Raw genomic sequence first — 27,941 nt, 5'->3', positions numbered from 1 at the left:
TAGTTCTATGCATAAAGGGACTGCAAAATGCTGTCCTCTTTGCGTGAGATATACTTGTTTATATATATAATGTTAAGGCATTCAAAAGGGATTATGTATAGAAATCATTATGGTTTTCTTAACACGAGTATTATTTAAATAGCATACAGTAATATATGGACATTGTAATCACATACTGTGCACCATAGCAGTTAATCTATATATATTAATGCCCCTAAACAATCATTCAAAGGCCAAATTCTGCAATGATGTCCTGGTACATTCTTATGGAAGAGAAGTGGGATGCAGTAACAGAAGGACTGTCTTAAGCTTGTTGAGATCCTTGAACCTATTGTTGAGCTGCTTTGGAAAATAACAGCTGTCTGTTACTAAGTTAATATTGCTAACATCTTTTATCCGAGTGCCCATGTGCCCAGGTGATATAACAATGACTACAGCATGTTCTTAGGACTGCAGAACACTGCTGAATATATTAGCTAAGACACTTAACATTCCAAGGATCAGGAAACCGCTTTTTTGCCTTGCTGTGGTTTGGATAAACTTGAAGAGTGAGAAAATAGACTCCTTATGTGTACATGCACATTTTCTGATACAGTAATCAGAAACGCTCACCTATCTTGCAAGAATGTGTTCATGTTTCTATGCATTTTTTAAACTAAATTTCTGATAAGAAGGGTCCTGATGGCGTGATACTGTTTCTGCAAAGAAAGGACCAGATCCTTGTATTCTCTACACGGGTATGTTAGTAGCAATAATAGTACAGCCTCTTTGGAATGTAACAGGACATTGCAGAGACATCATTAAAGTCGTATCTAATCATAGACATTACAGGAAAATAATAAAGCTATGTTATCTTGAAGAGCTATTAAAACATCCTTCGAGATTATGCTAACTGTTCAAAAACATGTGAAGTTTTATCTTTGTATTTATCAATACTGAATATCTTTATATATAAAACAGATAAAATATTTTTGTCATCACTGCAGGAGAAAACGGGGTGTCTGGAGATGCTGCTGTGAAATTTGTAAAATTAGCTTTCAGCTATGAAGAGTGGGATGTATTTGATTCTGCTATTGAATTTGTTGTTAATTTTCTTCAGGTAATCTGAATGCTATTTAGACATTCTTTATGTAGTCTTTTCCTATGAGGGTCAGGAAGAGTATTCAAAGTACATATTTTTTAAACAGGTTTCTATTGTGGGTTTTTTTTTTTTTCCTCTCAATTAGTCTCAAGATGACCCAACATGGAAGAAAGCTGAAATGGAACTCAAACTTCTTACACTGATGCAACCGTTACTATTTCCAAGAAAATTTAAACACAGCTTTTCTATTAGTGAAAATATTGCCAAAGAAGCTAAGATGCCTCATGATTCTGAAAAGAAGCAAACATTTAGAAGTGAGTGTTTTTCAGTTATAGATATGTTTGCATTTCACATATTTTTGCATAAATAATTTTTGTTTATTATTTAAAAATTATGTAATATAGTGCATGCAGTATTCTACGACAAAAACTAGCCATTGAGAAACTGCTACCTCTTGAAATTTGTCCAGTTTTCATTTGCCAAAACATGACTTTATACTATTTCCCTCAAGTGTGAAAGTGCATGATGGGTCTTAAACATACATCAAGTTATATGCAAAGATATAAAATGAATGAATGTTTTCAGACAAGTTTTCAGGGAAAAAGTGAAACAGACATGTTTAACTTTCTTTTTTCTGTTCTTGTAGTTCATTTATGTAAAATTTCTTGACATTGAAGCAAGAAAAACTTGTTAAAGCAACTGTAGTTTAATGCTATGGCATTCAAAAAAATCTGCAAACATCTTGAAAACTTTCTCTTTCCAAAAATAGAAATGCTCACTTTTCACAGAAGTGAATGAACTTGGGAATATCTGTCCCATTTTCAGTTTACTGTTTCTTAGACGGTATTATCTGATGGCATAATTTGGTAAATCAATTCACTCAGATGTTTTCAAAGATAGATTTGTAAGTAGAGATAATGTCTTGCCTTTCCTTTTCTTCCTTTTTTTGTAAACATTGAATGTAGAGGGTTCCTTAAAGCACGGAGAACCTTCCGATGATCTTATCATTTTGGCAACAACAGTGTTTTCCTGTGTCTCCATGTCTAAGCAGGTAATAACAGAATTAGAGATATTTCTTCTCAATGAATTGCTTAATCTGTAATGAATGCATATAATTGAAGAGCAAAGGAATCAGTTGCATGATTAACAAACTGCAAGAATATAAAAAATGAAAAAATGTAGTTATGAAATGTGATCAATTTGTAATTTTATTTTTAAAATTTGTTTCAATTTTTTTAATTGATGCTATGTAATCAGGCTACTTTTAAAATGCTTACTAGATACTAAATCTATTTGGAAAACTATAGGGCTAATTGCACATTTCAGCTAATCAAGCAGAGATCGAATTTCTTAAAGTATATTAGATTTAGGTGGGCAAATATGCTCAGCTGTAGAAAACATTTCTGCAATATTTATAGAAATGGGAGCAGTTACCCTAAGGAATGATAATGCCTTTATAGCAGTGATACGCCTGCAATTTAAGGTAAAGTCTCACTGTAAAAAACCAAACAAGCAGCAGCAACAACAAAACCAAAGAGAGCGGGTCATTTTGTGTTGCAGTCTCTACTACAGAATAATCCCATTATATATCTGGTGGTTTATTCCCAGAGTAACCACTTTTAGCTTACTTGCTCAAACTAAGATTTCTCTTAATATGTTACTGTGGGTGTAAAGAAAATTACAGTGTGTTTCTCCACTAGCATTTGCATTAAAATAGTTTGTGATCCAAAAGACTAATGACAAATTTTCCTTAGAAAAAACCTGTTCTGCTAACACGGCATATGTCTTAACTGCAAAAATTATTTCAGATATAATTTGAATATTGCTCCAGTTGGAGTATAACTGGGGCACACACAATTTTAGCTTTTGTGTAATATTTTCATTCAAAATATCTTGCCTGTTAGGTAGGTATACCTTTAGATACCATGATTTGTCAGTTTTGTTTACATGACCATTTTATCATGGGCAGGTTACCTGGATTTAAACTCTTCTGGTTCTTCTACACTTTCCTATAAATCTCCTCAGTTCCTAATCTGTCCAGGGAAGAAAGACAAATTCTCACCTGCTTAACAGAGAATTCACGGATGGTGAAGTTACATGATACAGCTGAGCCAATCTAACAGCTTGCTGCCACCAAACAAGTGGCAAAAGTAATCTTGATTACTTCTTTTTCAATCTTCCCCCCCTCCCCTATTATAATTATAATTTTATATATATATATATATATATATATATATATATATATATATATAATCCAAATTATAATAATATTGCCTATTAAATTGTGTTAATTAGGCGGTTAACTGAATAAAGTTTTGAATTTGTTAATTATTCTCTTCCTAAGATGCAGATCTGTTTTAACATTTGTTTCAGTTGTTAGATACTCCACTCCAACCTTTTTTCTAGTTGTTTAAGTTTTCTTCAACACTCCCTCGTCTGAGATGCACCAACAACCCATGGAAGTACTTTGTCAATGGAAAATGAAACCTACTAATTTAGATATTCTTCTGCAAATATTTAAATACTGTAGTAAAAAAAAATTGTAATTAACCCCCCCAAATGATTAAATTACATTACTTAGTTTCCCCCGAATGTATTAGCTATTATAACATTCGCTTGTGTCTCCCATGTAATTTTCAGCTCACTGCTTTCCTTGTCTGTGTTACTTTTATAAGCTTGACAAAAAAATTAAAAACAAAACCCCAAATCTGTAAAAGCACTTGTATTGTTGGGAGAAGAAAAGCTTGGGCAGTCTACCAGAAATGACTTTAAAAAAAAAAATTTCTTAAGCTTTCAAAACGTCATCTTTTATAAGGAAGCTAAGTATGATAATGGTTTATTTACTTTGCAAAATTTTGAGACTGTTTATGTACTGAGTGTTTTGAGAGTGTTTATATACATATCTGTTTCTACAATTGTATTTTGTTTTTTCTTTCCAGAATATCCAACCTGACAAAGAAATACTTGTTGATGTAATAATGTTTTTGTGGCAGAAGTGTAAAACAGGACTTCAGCGAATCCAAATGAGTGGAAGTGACTACATAAAATACATCCACAAATGCAAAGCTTACCAAGTACTCCTTTCTTAGAATGTATTTCTCTTAATATGAATGCAGTCTGTTATAGTAGAGCCAAGATACAACACTGGTATCCAGTCTAAGCACATTTTCTTGTGGTAAAATGCAAATAAGTCTTCTTCACTGAAAATGTGAATTGTACATACACTTTGAACACACTGTGCTCCCATATGCCAGTATCAAAATATCTCTTAGCCTTTTCCGGTAAAGTAACCCATTCTCTGTCAGTGGGCTGTGGTGGAAAGAAGATAAAACAGTGAAAGCATTCAGGCATGATGTAAGAAGCAGCATTTGCTGTGTTGTGGCAGAAAAGAATATATTTCAAGAAAATTTGCTAGATCAATTGAACAAAGTGGCAAAAACATTACAGCTTAAGAGAAGGGATACGGGGGTCAATAGTAATTGGCCCACTGGATAGAGACACAGCCTTATCTTAGAATTTGCCTGAGACCGAGAGGCTCTTGGTGAAACGCAGCCTTCTGAAGGATAATTCACGCTAGTTTCTTTAGGCTGCCAGTTGACGCTAACCAGTTTCTGGAGGAGTTAATTTTGCGGCCCTGATCCTTATAGTCAAATTGTTCAGAGCTTCACCAGAAGGTAGTGTACGGTTACTTTCCTCTGTGTGTACAGCAGGAGCATTCAGGTCTCTTTTATACTAAGTGGGAAGATATGGGGATAAATGAAAAGCAAATGAACAAATCTGCTGGAAGGCTTACCACACTATGACAAGGTATAAAAGCTATGAATATTCATAAACCTTTCTAAAATAATAATAAAATAATTATAAAATGAAAAAAGTTTGCCGTCTGAATAAATAGGGGCTTTGGAGCAGTATAAATTCAGCATCTTATCTGGTGGCATTCAAAAAAAGAAGCGAAATCTGAGAAAGGAGTTGTGTCCATGTTTATGAATTGTTTTAAACAATTTTGAGTGCAAAACTCTTGTCTACCTCTGTAATACATAAGTATCTTCCAAAAATTTGTCTTTATTCTTGATTCTGTCTTGATTGTTTTTCTTTCCTCTCCCCCTATTTTTAGTGGGTTCACATACTCTGGATAATAAATGAAGTCATTCAGAAGAGCAGCATAGCAGACACTAATGGTGTAATGCTTGCAGAGATAACTTTACGTCTGAGTGCAATATTGGAAAATGCAGCTGATTCTACAAGAAAATCTAAGAAAAAAGCAGGTAATGCTTTCAAAAAAATTAGTTTTCTTTCAAGAATAACTTTCAAGATTGGAGCTTTTCTGAGCAGAAAACTGACAAATATACACATTTGAAAATTATTCTAAAGTGGGTTTTGAGAGTAGAATGAGAATTTTTTGTACATGCAGTTTCATCCATAATTGGAGCTAATGAAACCTGATTTTCGGACGATTTATGCCTTATTTCCTTACATTTCCAGTCCTATCAAAGTAACCCGATTTTGAATCAAATCTTTTATGACTCTACCTCCCTACAGGTCTTCTGCATATCTCAGCCCCTTCAGAGTAGCCTCATATGTTCTCTGAATATTGGCTAGGCAGAAGGCAGTATGCTCTGCAACTCATTTGGAGTATTCAAGTGCTGGTTGACTAGTGGCAGGACAAACAGAAGAGGGAAATACTGAGGTCATACTAAAGCTTTTGCCTTTATTGGGTCATATAATACTAATTTATTGGATTGCTTTTCTATACAAGTCTTGATTTTTGCATAGGAATTCAATTGCCTTTAAACTTGAATTTAACTTGGCTGACATTATTGAGATATAATGCAATCACAATCAAATTAAACAAATTTACTTCTAAAACCTGAGTAATGATGTAAAATATGAATATTTATACGTAGTTTAAAAAGTTCTCTGTTGTTGTGGATGTAGTATCTTGGAATATGAATCATAGTTCTCATAAAAGTTTTATAGTAGCTAGAAAGTACGTTTCAAAAACCCTTTTAGAGCATATCTAGGAACAGAAGAGAATGACAATACCTTTTGCTCTTTTGAAAGTAAGAAAATCTTCAAAGACTGCTATTGATTATAAAGTTAGAGCAGGTATTGTTTTCTGTAATGATTATGAAAATCGTGCCGTTCTGATCGAGATTGGATGATTCCTCATTGTAGCATCACTACTGTTCTTTTTCGTTCAGTTTAAATATGACTTTTTGGAGGAAAAAAAGCTGAATAGATAGGAGCCATTGGTCAAAATAGGCTGATAAACAGTCAGTTAAGCACATGTTTATGCTGAGAAGAGTTTTTACTGAATGAATGCTGAGTGAATATAGATTTTCTTATATATAGGAAAGAGACAGGGAACAAGCAGAAATAAACAGGCAAAAGTGTACAAGGAGTACAGGAATGACTAGAAGGTTGTCCTTCTGAAAGGGCAAAAAATGACTTTATTTTGGTGAAGAAATAAGATTTCGACAGGTTAGAGGGCTGTAACCAAGAACAAAGAAACTGCTTCCTCTTGTTTTGGAAAGGAAAATTCTGGATGCAATCTTTATAAATGAAAATAGTTTAAACAATACAAATGAATGTTAGAAGGGTGATAATACCCTTTCAAGGAATATTAAATTGAAATAATATATATCATAAAAACGTGACCTCACTTATTTAAAAATCCTCCTATTAGTTAAATTAGCATTAAAGCCACAGCAAATTAGGTAACAATAGATTTGAATTGATTTGAAAATGGAAAATTGATATGAATTCTACAATGTGAGGAACTACAAAATGAGTCCAAGTTTCATTGGCTTGGATATAATGTTGCTATGAAATATAGAGTACGTTTAAAAATACTACACTGAATTAGTATAATCATACATACGTTGCTATTGTGTTTAAAACACCAAAACCTTTTCATGAAACCATACAACTACATCTCATAGTACTGAAGAACTGAATTATTGCCAGACTCTTAAGTAGTGAAGCTAAGCAATTGGTACTAACATTTTCTGAGTATATTTTATTTTGACTTTCTGATTTTCTTCCTATAAAACAGGAAGAAGTGCCTCTGTCTCACAAGATGAAACATGTGATATGCCTGAAATACTGATGGTAACGTCTAATTTGTTTTTATTAATACAGTGTTTTCAATGCATTAAGAACACTTATTTCTGCTTGTTTGCATTTAATTTTATAAAGCTGAAATGTTTCACACAATCATGCTTGTGCAGAGGAAAAAAGCAAAGATATACTTTTCAAATATATTGAATTTTGAATATATTTTGAATATATATATTCAAAGATATATTTTTTCAAATGAAATAAAATCTGAAATTTTTCCTGTAATCTTTTTTAGTAGTCTGTGTTATGAAGAAGTTTTATTTGAATCTTTTTTTACAGCATGATCATACTGGTTTCCACTGTAGACTCTTTCTTACGCCAGTGTATAGTAGCAGCTTTAAATGGTTTAAAGTTCGTACAAACTTTAGTCTGTGCTTCATTTAGGAAAATATTTTGGGTTGTGCTTTTGCTTGTTTGTTTTTGTAAAGGTGATGTGGAATAGACGGAACATCCTAAGTGCCCTTGCTTTGTACAGTGTGTTCAGTGCTCAGCACTTTGCAGAAGTGTCCAATCAAATAGTTCAAAATTACTTACTAAAACACATTGAGAAGAAAAGACATTCATTAGCCTGAGGATTCAGGAATTTTGTCAATGATATCTCTTAATGCTTACACACATGGACAAGTTTTAATTCAGTGACAGTCTACTTAAAGGTGGTGTTTGCTGAAAAATAAGTGTTTTCTCAACAGCACCTAATGGAACATTGAAAAACTGCTTGTGAAAAATACTGTGTTTGTTAACTCAAGTTCGGTTTCATTCTGCTATTAGCTAACTCTTTGAGTTAGTAAATTGTTTTTTGAGAGCTGAAAGAAACTCAGTCCTAAATTAATTAAAATTACTTGACATTTAAAACATCGATATTAGTATATGAAAGCACGGGGAGCAGTGCCTGTGTAAAGAGTATTTGACAGAGTTTAAACTGCAACAGCTAAAAATAATAGCACTTTACTTTTGATAGTCCATATTATAGCTTTTAATACTGTTGTCTAATAAAATGTGTCTATATGCTTTTTCATTTCAGAAAAGTCCCACAGAACAATTACAAGTTGCTTATGAAAGTCTTGAAAAAGCAATTATTGGAATGAACACATCTCGCTTAATGGCCCTTCTTCCAGATGGAAAGTCAATATTTGACAACTGCTGTACAAAGGTAAAGTGTACAAAAAGCTACATTGCAACAAAATCTATAAATAGTGGTGGTGACACAAAACTCATCTTTCCTTCACACTTAGAAATCTTAGTGTTATCAAATGTACTTTGTCTCCCTGCCCTGTGTAAGAAGAGAATAGAAAAAATAAATCTCTGTGTAGCAGAAATAGCCTTTTTCTCTTTCAGTAATGAACTATAAACTCTTTTAGGTTTTCTTTGCCATTTTCTTTTGGAAATAATTATACTTTACAGTTTTCTCCTGTAAAATAAAGGCAGAAATCCTTTTTATATTTATTGCTTGCAGCTGTTTATTAATTCAGATATCAACTGTTGTTAGCATTCTGGACCAATATTCTACACTATCATCAACTGTTCAGAAATGTTAGCATTCTACATCAATACGATTTTTGTTTTGTGGACTGATAATGCAATAAACCAATTTTTTCTAGAGTTTCTATTTATTATTAATTCAGTTTCCCATTGATTCTTAGGTCAGTTTTCTTTGTCTGCTACCCATTCTTTCTCTGTCTAGTCATTTGCTTTCCTTCCAGGCTTTCTTGAATGACTGCATATTACACAGATATGACAAATATCAGTTTGTCAATTTGTTGAAATAATAATATCAATGTCAAGATAAAAGCAGTAAGCTGAGTAATAAAAGTTTGTGTTTGCTTAATTGCCACTTCCTATTTATTAGGTGGACCCAAATGATCAGAATTTGAATTCTCTTTTTGGATATGGTAATGATAAGACAGGAACAGGTAATGGTTTTGTAATGGATCTACACTTAGAGCTCATTCAGGCCCAACATCGAGTAGCTGTGAAACTACTTAAAATGACACAAGGTAGGTTTCAGTAAAGCTAAATGATGTTCATAGCTTGATTAAAGTCCTCTGTTAATATATTTTGTAATACTAAAAAATAAAGGAGTATCTATTTTCTGAAGAGGAGCTGATGTTGGGCAGTTTGTATGCCATGTACAGACAGAAATAATGTACTGAATTGGCAGAATTTAGATCTACCACATGATACTAGTCTCTAACCTCTGCTCAACCAGTGGGAATCAAACTTTGCTAACAACTACTGGATTTGATTCCTAGACAATTTGTTGTGGTATTTTAGTTATAATATTAAATGTTACAGCACTGTTAAGGGAGAATTGGGGGATGCTCTGCAGATTTTTTTTTTTCTGTAATGTTAATTTTCTCTCTAAAGAGTGACTTGAATATTTTATTCAATGCTCTTTGTAATCTGAATTTCTACTCCTGTGAAGCTGTCAGTATCTCTTCCCAGTCAACATCTATCCCACTCTTGCCAAATGCTTTCTGAAAAAAAGTCTTCTTGATCTCCCATTCCTGTGTTGGTTTTATTTATTTTTTTTTTTTTAATGAAAAGCTAGTATTAGTTTGACACTGTAGAGCTCCCCTCTGCACTGCTCCCTATGATCAAACAAGATCCCTCTTTTTCTGCTAAAAATGTTAGAACATGAGGGTAGAATATTTTTAGTGGCATGGTCAGTCCAAGAAATTCTCCTTTAACCAAAGAAAAGAGAATAAGATGGAGCAGAGCTTAACTACAAAACTATGTTTTAACCCCCGTCACTGGCATTTTCTCAATAGCACTGTCAGAATGAGTAACTTGGGATTTCCTTCCCACATAGGTGCTCAAAAGGATGAGAGAAGTCTTAAGTCTAGCAAGTCTCATGTGAAGAAAATTAAAGATTTCCATTATTTAACAGGTAAGGCTTATTAATCAAGATTTTAGAAGTATAATGAATTATTGCTACTGTTTTATAAATGTCTTAAAATATCTATTTTACAGAGACACTTATAATGAGAAAAATAAAAAAGAATAAACTATCCAGAGCAATCTTTTTGATGCAAAAGGCTGCACAGAGGTTCCCTAAAGAGTTGACCACTTCTTCCCAAAGGCAGCTACTGGAGGTAATAAAAAAAAATAATCTTATGGTAGAAATTCTTTATCATTATCACAGTTTTTCATGTTCTGTATAATTAAGACTCAGATTACACCTTGTTACAAAAAGAAGAAAAAGGGAAGGGATTTGAGGGACATCAGATGTTTTTAACTTCTGTTGTAAAATCTTCCTTGAGGAGTTTCATTATGATGAAAGAATAAAGTGGCTTAAAACAAGGAAAGGGCACATCCCCAAATTTTATGCACACATGCAGCTTGCAGGAAACCTGAAAGAAGATATGATCTTTCTTTCTAAGCTTAATCACCTAGACTTTGCTATTATGATCCCATGCCTTGCCAAAATGTCATGCAGATTTCCTTCTCCGCAATGCAAGCTTCAACGTCCTTTTTCCAAGATCTCTAAGTTGTCTTAGATTACCGTGGCTGGTTATGATGACATGGACTTTATTTTATTCTTATTAAATAAACAGTTTAGAAATTGGAGATTTTGGAATTTAATGAGGCTAAACGTGTATTCTTCATGAGCTCATTTCAAAGTCTTTTAAAATCAATGGGAGTCTTTCTATTGACCTTTGTACCAGTAGCTGTCCATGAAAATTGCCTTCTCATCAGCAGGGCACAAAATTTCTTTATAGCCTGTACAACAGATAATAGAATCTACAATTCTCACTATATAATGTATGAAAAAGTATTTTAAACAAGAAGTTACTAACTAGGGTTTTTTTAAGTGCTACGAATTTGGAAGCATGATAATTAACACGCATATCCTTTATGTCAAAAGAATGCAAAAACTGATTCAGAAAAGACATACACTAAAAATGTCTCTCATATTTTTGTGAAATACATGGTATTTATGAATATAAGATGTAATGATTTGGTATGAAAGTTGTAACTGTAGTCACCAATGAAGACTTACACACAATTACCAAGAAATGTGTGGTTATCCCAAACAAACATTTACAAAGGCCTTATACTGACCTTCACTATGTTTTACTTCTGTGTACTTTTCACAGAGAAAGATATAGGTAAAAAGAGTATAATATATTTGCAGGCAGTTGCCAGAAAATGTCAGAATTAACTCTGCCTGGAGAAAGTTAGCGTGATCTTCTTTGATACTTGTACTATCATGAAATATTTAATTATATGCTCAATTAATTTTCCTCTTTGAGGTGGACTGTTCTCATTCATAAACAGCAAATTTGGACCTTTATTTTCGTGCTTCTGTGTAGAGGATTTTTCATTTTTTATCATAGAACATCCAAGAGCTCTATATAGAATTACTCGTATCTTCTGGTCTTTTCTACTGTATTCATCACGGTATGCTATGTCTGTTGTTGTTATGCTGTAAAATAGGAAAGCGGATTTTTTTTTTTTTTTTTTTTTTTTTTTTGAGAAACATACAAATAACCTTTTCTCATGCAGTAAACCACCAAGCAGGTATGGAAGCTTTTGAGTCATATGTTTATATTCATCTACATCACACTGCTTAACTACTTGACCTACTGGGTACCTTTTTCTTATTTTTATTATTATTTCTCTCAGAGTTGTTTCATTTTCCTTCCTGTCCTATATGTCTAATTGGACATCCAAGTCTTTGCAGAACTGGGTACACTTGTAGTTCTTGTTGGCCAGCTGTAAAATCAAATTAATGTGATTAAGCTAATACCACAGTGCAAGTTCGTGACAGAGGCAGGAATAAAATGTGGTTTATCACAGGGCAAGTCTGTGGCAGAAGCAGGGATAAAACGTGTGTTTTTATAGTGACATTTGGCTTCCTCAACCGTAAGATTATTTCGTCTTTTGCAATACTGCCACATTTCTTATCTTCCAAGTTCTACAATTAATGAAGTACAGGTCATGCAGTACCACTCTCACAACACATGTGATAGTCACAACACTATCTTTATCCAACCTGGGGACAGTTCTATCCTTGCACTAATAAGAAATATGTCTTCAGAGAAGAATGAGTCTGTGATTCTCTTAACTATAAATTGTATCATATTACCATAAAGAAGTGTAATTTTTAAGGAAGCAATGACATTTCTTATTACTGGTTGCAAAAGTTAAAGAGTCACTCCATTATCTTGCTCTTTATCTCATATCCTTCCCTAAACATTTCTCACTAGAGTGGATGCAACCCTAATCTAAAGGGCGGGGGGGGGGGCATGGGATGAAATGAGGGGCTGTGCAAATGATTAGCTATGTGATGTGACTCAGGATCTATTAAATCTTAGCTCCCAATTTCACTATAAATCTATGGCTAGTTTTTCGTCATGTTCAGACGTGAGATACAAGGCTTATTCAATCTGTGATCCGACGCCGTATGATTGTGCTCACAGCCTTATAAAAGTATGAGGTCAGAAACAAGGAATTGTGAAGGTGCAAGATTATAGGACTGTCACCGAATAGCCTACAACTTGGGATTTTCGTTTTCAGTTTATCTTTCAGACTCATTTCAGCCTAAATCCTTGATCCAGTGAATGGTACTAAAAGGTTTCAAATAAAAGCCCTAGTTGTAGGAATATGTCATCTCTCTTCCCCCAACAGAATGTAATTTGTCCAAGGCATCCCCAATCTCTTTGTCTCTGTGAGCTGGCCTTTTTGTCTTTGATTTGCACTGGACAGCTGACACAAGTAAAGATATAAAAGTACTAAGTTCTTAATATTAGATTTCCAGGTTAGGTTTCTCTTATCCTGACAATGCAGACAAGGTGAAGAAACCTACCAATTTGCCACTCAGTCCAGTAAGAAAAAAATCTACCCAGATCTCCATCCAAATGGACACATAATCACTGTGTGCAGGAGGCCCCCACGTTTTTGGAAGACACTAATAGACTGTCAGTCAGCTCTCAGCTCTCTCCAGCTAACCAAGTGAAGTAGCTTAGCCCTACTTTTTCTGTGCCTGCATTCTCCTCCCTTTTCTTTATTTCTGGACTTTATTTCTTTGCTCTATTTCTGGAGTACAGAAAATCAGTTTGACCACTTATACAGCTCCTTCAGAAATTCCACAGATTAGGTCTCCATCACTCTCCTAAATAAGAGTAGATATCTTTTTTGTTTCTTGTTGGAGCTAATCACTGGTTGACACTAAATGCTAATCAACATTATTTGTGTTCACTCTTTTTTCCTATCGGTTCTTCCAAAACTGGATATGCCTCAGCCCTGCTCTTTCATATGCAATCCTGTATTCTCTTTATTGTACATTTTGAAATTAATTGGCATATGTAAGGCTTACATAAACTACCGTTCATCCTAATTTAGGATGTAAGATGGTATGAAAATGTATAAAAGTTTTCTATATAGCAATGAATTTTTGTAAGATAATTTTGAAAATCATTTATAAGTGTTAAATCTGTCTGATTGTTATGTTTTAATAGCTGTTACCTTTTGTTTTAATTTAAATCATAGGAAGCACTAACTTTAATTGAGCAAGTTGAAACTGAACAAAGTGCATTGTATCACAGTCTCAAAGAAGCTATGAGCAGCAAGAAAAAAAGCAGGATTCCTCCTCCTCCTCTATTACTTTCTCGATCACATTGCTCCATGACATTTAAACCAGCCCCATTCTCTTCAGATATTCAGGTAATGTTTTTCCTGATGACTGCGTAAGAACTAACTAAACAACACACAAGAGAGCAAAAGTTGTTTCAATAGTGCTATATAATTTTTTCTATTGTTCTTGAGAAGATTATTTTATTCTGACTTAATTAAGTATGCTTCCCCCCCTACTCTGTGAGTCAATTGGGACTCACTGTTTTGATCTTCATGTTTGCATGAAACTTTCTTCATCTCATGGATCATGTTCCTTGGTGCTTCTGTCATATATCGCTCACTTGTTCTACTTGTCAAAAGTTCATTCTCTCGCTTAGGGGCTGACATACTCCTGGTTACCCTCTGAAGAGGCTGTTGCATCATGTGATGCAAGAAATTACCACACTTAAACCTCTGTTAATGCAGTGCTGAAGTGCCATAGTTCAAGTGGAAAAATCTACCTTCTGTTGAACATATAGAATCACAGAACTACTCAGATCATAAGGGATTTTAGGAGAGGCCTCTAGTCCAACCTTCTGCTCAAAGTAGGGTTGGCTGTGAGATTAGACCAGGTTGCTCAGGGCTTTATCCAGTCAATTCTGACATCCTCCAAGGATGGAGACTGAACAGCTTCTCTGGGCAACCTGTTCATGGGGAAAACTGTTGGAATCTCTCTTGCTTCAGTTTAAGTCTATTGCTTTTCATCCTCCTACCATGCACTACTGTGAAAAGCCTAGCTACATCTTCATCACTTGCAGGCACTCAAGGGCTCCTGGTCAATCTCCTGAGGCTACCTCTTCTCCAGCAAGAATAAGCCCAGCTATCTCAGCCTCTTCTTGCAGGGCTAATGCTCCAGCTCCTGACCATCTTGGTGATCCTCTGCTGCAATCACTCCAGTTGTTCAACATTTCTTGTTAGAATGATGGAGGGCAGGAGGGAAACCGGCCATGGTATCTAGACGTAATCTAATGAGTGCTAAGCAGAGGGGGATAATCACGTTCTTCAATCTCCTAACTGTACTTCTGTTAATACAGGCCAAGATGCTTTTAGGCTGCTTTGCTGCCATAGCACATGGCTGGCTCACATTCAGCTTGCTATCTAACATGTCCCCCAGATCCTTTTAGTGCTGCTCCCCAGCCCATTAGTCCCAAGCCTATAGCCTTGCAAGGGATTCTTCCTTCCTGGGTGCAAGAATTTACATTTGCCCTTGCTAAATTTCATGAGGTTCTTGTTGGCCAGTTCCTCTGGGCTCTCTCTGTCCCTTTGAATAACAATCCTGGCCTTAATGATTATCAACTCTTTCCCTCAATTTGACATCATCTGCAAACCTGGTGACTGTGTGCTCACTTTTTGCCTCAGGTCATTGCTAAAGATATTAAACAGGACAGGTCCCAGTATAGTCCCCTGCAGTGCTCCACTTGTTACCACCTCCAGGTAGAGTACAAACTGTTAACAACTACTGTCTGAGTCTGACCTTCCAACCATTTCTTTACCCATTTATCTGTTCATGCCCCCAAGCTGTATCATCCTAACTTGCACATAAGAATACTGGGAGATAGTGTTGAAAAAAGTGCCTTGCTAAGGTCAAGGTAAACAGTAACTCTTCCCTCCTCTGCAAATCAAGTAATTTTGTGACAGAGTGGTGGTCAGCCATGATTTGCCCTTGGTAAATCAGCTTACTCTCCTTCGTATGCCCAGAAAGGGTTCAAACAGGCTGAAGTATGAAAAATTCACTAGCTGCCATTTTCTTGAGAGAGGAATTTTCATAGTGATTTTGCAAGCTGCTTCAGCAGTAGGATGTGTATAAAACCAGTAGAAACTCAAATCTTGGTAATAGTTGTAAGGGTGTTTCTGTGAACAGTTGTTTTATAACTTGCAGTTTTATTGCAGTTTGATTAGTGAATTTCAAAGAAATTAATTAGGGAAAAGTTATTCCTTTTTATCACTAATGAACATAAAAAAGGAAAAAATAATTCTTTAAAGTCTGGTAGTTCATCTCTTCTAGTAAATGTTAATAATTCATTTTGTTCGCCTGTGATACAGGAGAGTGAGTGTAACATACTCGGCCACTAGATGGCGGAATGTGATTAGTAATCTTAGAAACAGTGCGGCTATTCCAGAAGAATTTTTTTTCTAAAGATACACAGGCTGTTGAGTGGACATGAAAGGTATTTTTTATTAAGAACTTATTAACTGGAAATGGATACTTAGGATTTAATTAGATGCATATAGTTCTTGTACTGGAAGCTAAAGCATCTCTAAAGTTTCATGATCTTAAAATTGCTCATTTGCTGAAAATGATCTCTATTTCAATATTTCCTTCTGAAAAACAGTCAGGATTGATTGCAAGACAAATCATGTGTCTTACAAGAAGAATGAACATTTTTAGCTGTATAGGATTTTTATATGTTGAAAAATGACCTCATCTGCCAAACCTCAGGTCTGTTTAAATGTTTACTCAAAGTAAGTAAACTTATTGCAAATTTTAGTAGAAGCTTAGTGCAAGAAGTTTAGTAACAATTTAATTTCATCAGATGCATGCCTTACTGAAATCCATCTGCCAAGTTCTGCAGAGATGAAATCAAAATTAGTGTCTGTGTTTGACCTACTGAACTCGACTGAGCACTGATTCAGGAATGCATGCTCGTGTTCCTTGGTTAAAGAAATTGAAAAGTGTAGATGATGTGCCAATGAGATTATCCGCAGCTCGGTGGCGTTAAAACCCAAATTATTTCAATAGGAACTAAGAACATGGCTTGTTTAGAAAATATTACTGAGTTACTTCATATTCGCATTTCTGTTGCCTGCTTTGAAGGGTCTGTCCTCAAGTAGTTTGCTGAATCAGAACCTGATGTCAACTTTAGAAGAATACCATTGCAAGGATAAAATAATGGGATCTAGTGGACTTTAAATCTACAGGATGACTTATAGAGTTTATGCTTTGGGATAGGTTTGAGTTATAGTGTAGCTCAAGGTAGGAGATAGGACTATGGAGAGTCATCTGCTTCTATTGCCATTGTAGTATACCTAGTTCTCTAGCTAAATCAATTAATTAATCTTTCTAATGCAGTTCGACTATGCATTTTTATAACTAAGTTTTTTTTCAGAGGCTGTTGTCACAACTACATTAGGCTAAAGTTGGAAATACTATTATGTATCAAATAATTTTGTTCTTGTTTTCTTCAAAGGTTTCGTGGTACACTATTTTGGGCTCTGTAGCAGGAGGAAGTAATATGAAAGTAAGGTTAAATAACAATAAACTTCCAAATACAGGAGAAGAGGTAAGACAGAGGTAAAACTCCTTTAGGTCATTCTCTCTTCCCCAACTTTCTACATGTATACATCTGACATATTTTTTTTTTAATCAGGTAACTGGCCAAGCCTTTGACAAATCTTTTGATCTTTATTTTAAGCAATTGAAATTTTTCTAGGCTGAAGGCATACCAAAACCCCCCAAAAGTTCTAGGAACCTTTTTTGACTAATGAATTAAGTGATTCAAAAGCTTAATGTTAGACTATAGTCTCTCTCCCTTCTGTTATAACTCCATTTTTTTTGAGCGACATCTAAGAAATGCAAAAGAAAAAGAAAGTATATAATGTACTTAAGTGTGCCCCAGACGTTACTCTTTCCAGGGATTTACAAAAAGAGAAATTCTAAGCAGATATAAAATTTAATGTTTTTCTTAGTTGTGTAACTTTTATCAGCTGTTTCTTCTTAATAGGATTGTATCCAAGACCTTACCTTACTTGATTCTGGCAACATGATAATATAACTCTTTCAGTAACCTTCATGTTCAGACATGATAGATTTCTATGTTTCCCTTTAATACTGTGAACATGTGGTATGACAAATCATCCCACACATCTTTGATTACTTATGACTGATCATGTGACATTGTCAGTACTCTTTTGCATTATTTCTTCATTACAATTTGACATTTTATTTTCGGAATTTGTTTTTTTGTTTTGTTTTGTTTTGTTTTGTTTTGTGTAGTATTAGTGTAGTGTTTTCCTTTGGATAACACTCTGATATTCCTGCACAGACTGAGAGTCCTGGTTTTCACTTGCTTATGCATGCTATTGCATTGTCCACCTGAATGATGACTGTGATCCATCCAAACCACATTTTGGGTTTTAAGAAAGGGGCAAAGAAGTTTCAGCACATCCTCTTCAGCAAAATGTACTGTAGTCTCAGACCTGAGTGATCATTTTTGTATCCGGAAGTCTTCATGAAGAGTTCTGTTCTTTGCAGGGCAGGTCTCTGTTTTGCATTGGGGCAGAAGAATGATCCCAACCTCTTTTGCCCAATGTTTGAAGCTTTCCTGGTTTTGTGAGCAAGCTGTATACTAACAGTGATAGACCTGTCTTTGGTGATGGAGAGGAAATCTATCCCTTTGCGTCTTTTCCCCCTAACCCACCAAAAAGCAAGGTGTATAAAAAGACATGTGTGTAGCTACTGGCAATAGAGGCTTCGATGTTATTCTTGATATTCTTATTATCAAATCCAGTGAATCAATCTTCAGGCAATGTCCAGTGAGCTAGTTTCAATACACTATTCTGCTCCAGGTGAATTAAGTGTTTCACTGGAGACTTTCACCCCACTGCTAGCTGTTCTTTCTGTGAACTTGCTGCAATCCACTCAAGCCACTGCCTGCCTTAGCTCTGGCAGGCACTAGAGATGCACAGACCTGAGGTTAACCATGTGCCTCATCAATGGAACTTCTGTTTGCTTTAGGATATGCTTTTGCAAAATGCTGATCTGCAGACAACATCTCTGTCTGCCTGCTCCATGGAAAAGATTTAGAATTCTTGGTGGTGGAATGATCTACCAACTTACTAACATGTGAAAAGCTTGCTCGAAAGGGGTACTACTGACTGTCTCACACTAATTTATGGTCTGCTGGTTGAAAAGATTTCTGTTGTTCAGAGGTCCCCTTATGAAGGCCAGACGGTATTTGAATGAGAGCACTGTGTTGATGCTACATTATGATGATCTCATTTCTCTTGTTGTGCTTTGGTCACTGAGTTGTTTGCTGTTTTGAGACCCTAAAACTTTACTTTGTGTCAGTTGTCCTGGTTATGGAGGGGAAGATGGAAAAACCTGTTAGGAGTAAGCTGTGATGTTAAAGTGCAGGTGGATGACTACTTGAAGGGAAGATGAAGAGAACATCTTGAAAATATGTTGTTTCACAAACTCTGAAGTCCTGTTAATGGTGCTGAGAGGACCTGAGACATCCTCTGCCCATACCTAGTACATGCATGTGGCCTGTATGGAGGAGAATCATATGCTCCTTCTCTGGAAGCACAGCTCAGGGCTAGAATGTTTCTAGTTAAATGACTGCAGATATGCACACTCACGATGTGAATGTGCAAATGGACAAAAACATCTTAGAGAAACTCCAGGTCCTGGTACTTAACTGTTCTCTTAGGTTATGTGCTCTGTATTCTCAACTGCATTCAAGAGAAAACTGATACCTTTTTCCCCTGTCATTTCGTTGTTTTCTCATTGCCTTCAAGAACCTAATATTACGTGGAAACATGACATGTCTGTTAATCTAGGTTGTACTTTGACTGTATCCAAGATCATTAAATAATTTATTTAAGAATAAAAGTTTAGAATTTGAAATTTGGTTTTGATGTGTACAGTGGGTATAATTAGAAAATACTTTTATTGATAGATACCAGCTGATGGGAAAAGCCTCTTGGAAATACATGGCTTAGATCCCAATGAGAAATACATATTTGCAGTTGCAGCATATTCTTCTGATGGAAAACTTATTGGTGACGCCATTGGGGAAACGACTAAACCCATCCTTGCTTATCCACCTCTTTCTACTACTACTGTTCGAGCCTATCTAACTCAGGTAGGATTAGAGTCTTCGATAATAAACACATACTATAATTTGGTTGTAATTTCTTGTTTTCACTGGTAGCTCTAAAACTTCTTCTGGTAAAAACTCAAGACTTTCTTGCCAAAAGCTTGATAAGCACAAATCACAATTTATCATAACACATAGTATATTCGAGTAACTCAGTTCTTGAATCAACATTATAGGAAATTCCAGTGAAGGGGAAAGATGTCTTTCAGCTAATTTTTTTATCCCTGTTCCTGTTTTTCAGTCTGCGTTTAACTTACTTCTTTTTTTATAATTTGTTATTTGATTTTTGTGATTGAGGCCAAATGCTAGAAATCATCTTACTAGTCATTACAATATGGGATGAAAAATGTGATTGAATTTACCAGGTTTCAAATCCAACCATTTTCATACTGAATTTATTTTTGGTGTCTTGTGGAAGACCACAATGGCTCTGTCAGACCTTTATCATAATTTCCTGTATTCTTAATAAAGAAAATTTAAAACAGGTTGAGGCATGGAGAAAAGTGAAATTGTCTAGCCCTATAGATCAGATCACGGGGAACAGTTTGAAGATTTCCTAAAATCTTCCAAAATAAGAGATATCCACATGATTTTATGCCTACTTGTGCCAGTCTGTTTACATCCCATTATCCAGAGCAGCAGGGCATTCTGCAGTATTAGCAAAAGTAAAATGAACATACATGAAATAATATGCCTTCAAAAACTGCAGCACAATACCTGTAAAGTGTTCCACAAAGGGCAGTTAGATCCTTGGTTAAGAGTCAAGAACGTCTTTTGCCTTCTCTGATGCTAATTCTGAAGGCAAACTAGTATTAGTAGAAACAGATTGCTACTACATATGTTTTATTCAAACAGGTCAGAATATTCTTACAGAAATTGTAAATTTACATGTTGGGGAGGAGTTTGAAAACCTTTATGAAAAGCAAATAGCCTTGGCTTGGTTATTTGATGAGCATGGAAACTTGCTAAAATTTGTTGTTGTTGCTGTTATTTGGGGGGGGGGGTTGGTGTTTTTTTGGTTTTGTTTCTTTTTTTTTTTTTTTTTTTTTGTAGGTAGCCTATCAGACTGGCAACTATACATTAGCCAGAGAATCATTTTCACCAATGTGGGATTATTTTGTTTCAAATTCTTCTCCACTGCCTGCCAGTGCAGCTGTTACTTCTGCAAGTCGTAATTTGACTATATCTGAAAACAGGTAACTGGTGAAAACAATGTTAAAATAATGGTTAATTATAGATATGCATGTCTTATTTTAAAGAGTACCAGGTTGTGAAATATTGTTCAGACTTGCGATATGAAAAACATTCTGGAAAAAAAAGGTGTGAAATGTGTTATAAAAATATGGTGGTTTAGAATTAGCAGAGGATTTTTGTTATTTATGAAACTGCTAATACTTTATAATGATTGTTTTCTTAAGATAATTGGGAAACATTTATAAAGTGGCTATTAATTCTGCGTGATGCATTTTCATATGCAAAATATGTAATATGCACTGTGTTCTTGACTTTCCAATTAAGGGAGGAGTAGAGTTCAGAAATTGTGAAAATTTTGTCAAGAACACCACTCAAAATGGGTAAATGCTTGCTAATTTTGTTTTGGGGTGGCTATATAAATCTGCCAATAATATTTGAATATAATGAACTGCTTTAGAAGAGATATTTAATTAATTTATAAAAAAATTTGAAATGTTCAGCCATAATATGACATGTTTCTCACCATGACAACGCCCAGCTTTTGCAGTTACATTCACTGAAATTCAATAGATTCAAATGGAAAAATAATAAAACCGTAATTAATTCCCAGATTAAAGAGACTTGTATGAAATAATAGACATGAAATACTATAGTAAGAAATAATAGTTTTAAATGTTAGCCAACTGCTTGTAATTTGACGATGAATTAACATCAAATATAACTGAACACAAATCGTCATCTTCACTTCTGTGCATTTCTTTTTAGACTAATTCTTTCATTAGGAAAGTTTTGGCAAACTTGTGGAGGAGGTATGAAACAGTTTTACAGCATCTCCATTTCAGTTTGACAGCCTGTCTTAGTCTTGAAACCACAATGACAAGAAGCAACCTTATTGCATGTGTGTTAATAGTTAGTGAATGTTTCAAGAATTAAACAAGAAATAAAGATCTTTGTTTCAAGAAATAGGTATTAGGGGAATTTCCCTAAAGTTTTGTCAGAATACTTCCATTTCCACTTTACAGACAGAATAACCAGTTATCAGCTATTCTGAGACACAGAATGTAGCTAACGTTTTCTCTATAATTTGATATATGTGCATCAGAGCCCACAGTTTTCTCATGGTAAAGCTGTTTGGATGCAAGCAGAATGTGTAGACTTGTGTGTGCTTTGAATCCTGTTACAGAAGAAAGTAGCACGTCTGAGCAGACTTCATGTTCTTTGGGGCCCAGCCAGACCACTGGTGTGGTCTGCTTTCCTGTCTGCCCTTCAAGTGCCACCCTGTGTCTGATAGTAGGCATACAAATTAACTGAGGGTCTTGATGTTACATGCCATAAGAGCATCTGGGATTTACAGGCAGCCTGTGGACTGCATTGATGCAGGCAGATAATTGCTAGACATCCTATTTCATGACTATGTGGATGTTTTAAATCTATCGCTGGCCTAGGCAGCAAGCAGGAATGCAACTCTGGTCATTGTGCTTTTTTTTTTTTTTCCCATGTTTCTCACTGATCTTTTTTCCTAATCAGGTGTTTTTTTTTTTTTTTTTTTTAACGTATACAGCACTAGAGACAACATTTGAATGAAGCTGCTTTCAGATAAATAAAATGAAGGTGGAAAATTTTAAATAGCTGTGCAAATCAGTTTTCGGGATTTTGCTTTTCTGACAGTTATGTCCAAGCCTAATTTTTTTTTTTTTCATTTTCAATTAATACGAAGATTCTTAAAGCTGCAGTATCAGACCTGAAATAAGGCAGTTTCAGTTTTACTGATTGACAGCTAAGAAATTAGATGGACTAGCTTGAAAGTACGTAGGACTTAAAGGCACAGTAGAGGGAGCTGGAAGGAAAGGAAACTTCTTGCTTCCAGCTGGAAGCCCTATTGATATCTTGGTAATGTCAAGTATGTGAATGTGTCTATTTGATCTTCCTTCTTAAGTTTCAGTCTCTTTTAGGAAATACAATAGAGAAGAAGAAGGAATTTATTTTGTATATTTCAAAATTGTAGCATTTTTCCTGTAACAAAAATAGAAAAAAATTATCACAAGGACAGATGCCCCCCTACCCCCAGGGAAGAAAAAAACCAAACCCAAACCAAATAAAAAGGCAGCCAGAAGAAAAGAGATTCTTTTGAGACTTGTAATACAACACATCAGTGATGAAAAGGAGTCTGTTACTAATGTTTAGTAATGGACTTCACAACCGTATGCGTCATTGTCTAAATACAGAAAAATGTGTAAAAAGAGACAGTTAAAATAAATAAGCTGTTGCATCCCAAGTTTTCAAAGAAAGTTCTCAGTAAATTTCCCTGAATTAGATGAAACAACTAAGGAAAAGCTGTCTTAGGATAGTAGAAGGGGGACAACAATTTGAAAAAGACTTTTATCTCTTTTTATTTATTTTTTATGTCAGAAATTTCAAGCAATTTATTTAATTTTATGTAATAGCTATAGTAATCCTTTTTCCCTGTCATTTTCAATTTAAAGACTATATTTTAATATAGTGCAGTTACAGGCATGCAATATCTGAATCATCATTAATATGCTTTTACCATTCTTTTGCTTTTTTATTTTGTAGGTTACATTTTGAAGCTGTGTCTCAGACTTCTCCTATTACCTTGCACCTCTTTCTGAGGAATATATTTGCTGTCTGTGACATTAATGTCATGGAAGGAGCACTCTTCTGTGATTCCATCTGTTCCAGGGAGATACTTTATAAGGAACAAGTATGTGTGGCTTAAAATAATATACTGGATTTGATTTTACTTTTTGATCAGCTTTATTTCATCATTGCAAAATAAATGTTGCAATATGCTAATCCTTTTTACGAAATACTTCATTTTCCGTGAGTTATCGGGTCTTCCTTTCTGAAGTATTTTAGTATTTTGTGTCCTGGTGGAAAGATGGTTTCTGAATCAATTACTGCCTAATCCAAAGCCCACCAATTCTGCCTGAGGAAGGATTTTTCCTTGACTTCAGTGGCGGTAGACTATAATTTAAGAAAAAACTATAACCATTGTTATTTTTGTCATACTAAGATACACCTTGGATTTTTAATTCTAAACACTTCTGCTATTTAATACATATATTTTCATTAACACTGAACTTCTAACAAGGTTTCATGGTTTTAATATACTAAGCTGCTTTTATTTCAGACTTTCTTATAGTATAATGGTGTGTTAATGAAACAAAAAGCTTCCTTTTTTTTTATTTAAATAGTCAAGCTTTGCCTCCTGTATTATATGGCTATTCCACTCTTTCTTTGCTGAAGTACTTGTCTCGTGAAAATTTGAGCAGTCAATAACTCAGTGACTTTACTGCATCTACATGCAAGGACTGCAGCAGATACCCGGAAGGGAAAGGAAGGAATTGTTATCATCCCCTTGCCTACTCCTAGGTTAGCATGTGAAATTTCCACTCCATACAGGTTGAGGTTGTTAACCAGGCTTTGTAATTCATATGGGTACATTCAGAGGGCACAATTAGGTCAAGAACAATCGTTTCCTTTAGAGTCATGAATAATGTTGCTTTTGTTTATATAATTCTATCAGGTGACAATGCAAATTGATTTTTAAACTTTTGTCCTACTTGCTGCTTACACTGTTTTTTAAACTGTAGTAACATTTGTCTTCTTTCACTCTCAGATGATTTAAAACAACAGAATTCATATTTGAATCGAAATGTATTTTTCTTTTGCAGGTTGCTAGATTAGCAGAATGTGAAAGAATGACTGTGGCAATTGAACTTAGCAATTGGTTGAATGATGCAAATTACACCCTGCAGTCTGTTGTACAATGTTATGGTCTCCTTGCTCCAATTATTTATCACAAGATTTCTTCAGTGCCAGTAGTTCAGGTAAGAGCATTTTAAGACAAAGCAGCTGGCATCCTACAGTTATAGTGATTCAAATTAAACTTATAATGGAGTGTGCAGTGGGAGAGCTAAATACCTAGGCTTTGAGTTCTTAGGAGCTGCTGAAAGAAAAGTATTTTATGGTTTTATGTGTTCCCACCGCATATAAGTTCAGCGTAAGCTGCACAGATTCTGCTCTCAGATATGCTAAATTAACAGCAGGATATTGATTGTCTCTTTAGGATGATTTGTTGGTATTTTTAAACTATAGGAGAATCTGTGATGTAACTTTTACTTCAATGCTTTTTGCAGATGGCAGTTTTGAGGAAAGAAAAGCAGCATTCGCCTATGGCCTATTTTGGAATGTTTGCTTCATATACAGTTTTCTTTTCTTCTTATAAAAAGAAGGCTATTCAATGTTTTGATAATGCAGTCTTTAGTTTTCAGGCATGTGCTCCTTTCCAGAAGCAAGCACCTTCTCTTTGAGAAGGGTACCTGAATCCTTTCCTGCCATTTCTGAAGCAGTAGACATGTTTTTTAAATTCATCAAGGATACAGTAGAAACATGGAACTTTTTTCCAGTAATTAGGTTGTTTTGTCAGGAGAGAGAAGTAAGAGCACGTTCACTCTGTGAGGAAGGATGAGGTGACTGCAGTGCAGGCAAGGCACAGGCTAGCAGCATCTGAACATGGCAAACAGAGCAGGGTGTTGGTAAGAGGATCCACTGAGAGTCCAGAGAAGGGGAAGATAATGGGCTGGCCCAGGGTCTGTTCAGAAGAAAAAGTCAGGAGCTGCAGGAGTTGGAGCCACAAACTGGAGACAAGGCTACAACACAGGTCTGAGGTCCATCCAGGAGACAGAACTGAAGTCCAGTACACCAATACCATAGCTCAAGCAGGCACTGAAGGCTTACTTGAAACTCCTGGGCCCCTGTGAGAGACAGCCCCAAGTAATGCTGCTCATGGAATGACTATTGGGGCACTCAGGGCCCTGAGAAGTTTTTAAGAGTGTTTAGGAAAAAAAATAAATCTATTTACATACAGGGATAGCCTCTTGCTTAAGAAGTCATTGGCTGTGATGACTTACTAAAGGCACAGCTAGCCACTGGAAATGGCTCCTGTTTCAGATTTCCTAATTTAAGGGAAAAATAATTTAGTCACATGTTCTTTTCATGTCTGATAGACAAAAAGGAGGGAAAGAAGTATTTCATTTTTAGAGCATATTAGAAACAGTTTTCTTTTATTTAAAATTCTGACCAGCTCGATACATTTTTAAGCAGATCTCTATTAGTAATATGTCATCTCACTGAATTAAGCATTCTTTGATTTCATGTTAATTAAATCAGCAAAAATATCCATCATGTATCTGTAATTTAATATCTGTGATGTTATGTGAGTGTGTCATTTATTCCAAAGGGCTGTGGTTGAAATCTTGACAGCGTTAAATTCAATGGAAACTTTATCACTGGCTTTCGTAGAGCTAGGATTTCATCCTGTCTGTTAGTTTTCAAGGTATTTTTAAAGTTCAACATCAAATACAGTAGGCTGGACAGAGGTAGAAGCTCGTAAGTGTGTGGCATACTCCAAAGTTTGTTTTAACCCTTGTATTTACAGATCCTCATTAAGTGCTTGGCTGTCCTTCAAGAAATTCCAAGTGCTACTTTGCAGAAGAGGCAGACAGGATGTTACGAGAGTATTCAACATATGATAGCTTGTACTTCATTTTATACAGCAAAGGTATGGTATGTATTATTGTGCTTACAGCTTAGTTTAAGATGCAGTTCTTGTCATTTAGAGAAAAAAAAGATTTAGTAAGCTGGCCTTCAGAGTGATATCTCAGAGAACTGCCACTCTTAAATAGTAAAGATAAAGAAATATTTATTAGTATCTTTATATCAGTGCATTTCATATAATAATGACATTTTTGACTTTTTAACAGAATTGAGAATTTTTATTTGTTCAGTAAATAGACTATTAGCAACTATTGTCCATGACATGAAATCTGTGTTTTATATCATTGTGTGTATTTTTACATTTAAGGTAGTAGTATTTTCAATAAGGCCTTTATGTAATACATAAATTTAAAAGTTTATTTACTGCAAATAGGCCATATTTGTAGTTTTAATCAGAGTAGCATATCTGTCTTATTTGCTAATTAGATACAAGAGACTTTGTACTATTTAGTCCCGCATGCTGGCAGGAACATAAACACCTTGACTTTTAACCATAATACATCTCTGTAGATCACATTTGTGATTCAGATACTCAATCTATTTAGTGAGATAAGGAGAAACGTGGTACCAGTAGGATTTTTTTCTTCAGGTATAGAGACATGCTAGAGTTAAAGTACCCACCATGATAAATATATGATGCTGAAACAGTCAGCTTTCCTCTAGCTTTGAATACACCTCAGCTGAGAGCTAATACTGAAGCTGAGCTGTGGCTGATGCTTTGAGGGATTCCCCTGTGTTGGTGATCCTTCACCCTGGTCTTTATAGGAGCTGGATCTCTGTGCTCACCTTACAAGACCAGGTCAGTGTCAAATATCCTTAAAAGTACACTACAAGAAGACCCAGTTTTCATTCTTTCTATAAAAATGAGTATTTTAAGCCTTAGTGTTGTCATTTCCGTTGTATTAACCAATTACTTTATGGCTGTGAGGGCAGTGGTAGGGCATGGCGAGGGCTGGGAAGCCAGGAGGCGAGGGCAGTGCTGTGGCTGACAGGGCAGCACCTGGCAGTCAGGTTCAACCAGGAGTCCAGATCATCGGGTGAGTTCGTGGATATGAGGCAGGTCTGAGATGAAGCTGGGAAGCCAATCTGCAGGTCAGGATCAGGTCTGGTGAGGGTAGCTAGGGTCAGACATAGCCCAGCAGGCTGGTCATCGTGATGGGAGCAGTCTGAGGTCAAGCTGAGGACTCAGTCCATGGGTCAGGTGTCCAGGCCAATGAATCCATTGCCAGGCCCAGGCATGGCTGGAGACCAGCATTCCTGCCACACAGCAGCTGGCAGGGACTGTAGGCTTAGGCCTGAGCTGAAAGGGAGCTCCTGGCCCCATGGGGGAGGGCCCAGGTGGAGGATATCAAGGCCAATAAAGCCTATTAGGAACCTTGAAACCTTGATATAGTGTTCGTTTATTCTTGGATTCCCCAGCTAAATGACTGCCTGCTTGTACTGCTGTTTGGCTTTTTTCCTTAGAGATAACA

At 35.5% G+C, this 27,941-nt stretch overlaps 1 protein-coding gene across 1 annotated transcript in view; it reads left to right on the top strand.

Moving 5' to 3' along the window:
• The window catches only part of CFAP54 (cilia and flagella associated protein 54), a 119,634-nt gene that overhangs the window by 23,727 nt on the left and 67,966 nt on the right, over nt 1-27,941 (top strand). Inside the window, exons 11-27 of the mRNA XM_086461804.1 lie at nt 987-1,099; nt 1,227-1,395; nt 2,047-2,132; nt 4,021-4,155; nt 5,196-5,346; nt 7,137-7,192; nt 8,223-8,351; nt 9,048-9,195; nt 10,011-10,088; nt 10,172-10,293; nt 13,694-13,867; nt 17,005-17,097; nt 19,495-19,680; nt 20,749-20,891; nt 23,464-23,611; nt 24,585-24,740; nt 26,351-26,473. Coding sequence (XP_086317930.1) covers nt 987-1,099; nt 1,227-1,395; nt 2,047-2,132; nt 4,021-4,155; nt 5,196-5,346; nt 7,137-7,192; nt 8,223-8,351; nt 9,048-9,195; nt 10,011-10,088; nt 10,172-10,293; nt 13,694-13,867; nt 17,005-17,097; nt 19,495-19,680; nt 20,749-20,891; nt 23,464-23,611; nt 24,585-24,740; nt 26,351-26,473 — 2,210 coding nt within the window. The remainder of the gene's footprint in view (nt 1-986; nt 1,100-1,226; nt 1,396-2,046; nt 2,133-4,020; nt 4,156-5,195; nt 5,347-7,136; nt 7,193-8,222; nt 8,352-9,047; nt 9,196-10,010; nt 10,089-10,171; nt 10,294-13,693; nt 13,868-17,004; nt 17,098-19,494; nt 19,681-20,748; nt 20,892-23,463; nt 23,612-24,584; nt 24,741-26,350; nt 26,474-27,941) is intronic.

This window comes from Leptosomus discolor, chromosome 1 (assembly GCF_034619465.1).
Source record: "Leptosomus discolor isolate bLepDis1 chromosome 1, bLepDis1.hap2, whole genome shotgun sequence".
NCBI classification, from domain to species: domain Eukaryota; kingdom Metazoa; phylum Chordata; class Aves; order Leptosomiformes; family Leptosomidae; genus Leptosomus; species Leptosomus discolor.
Note: the sequence above shows the minus strand (reverse complement) of the source record. Positions and strands in the feature narration are given on the sequence as shown.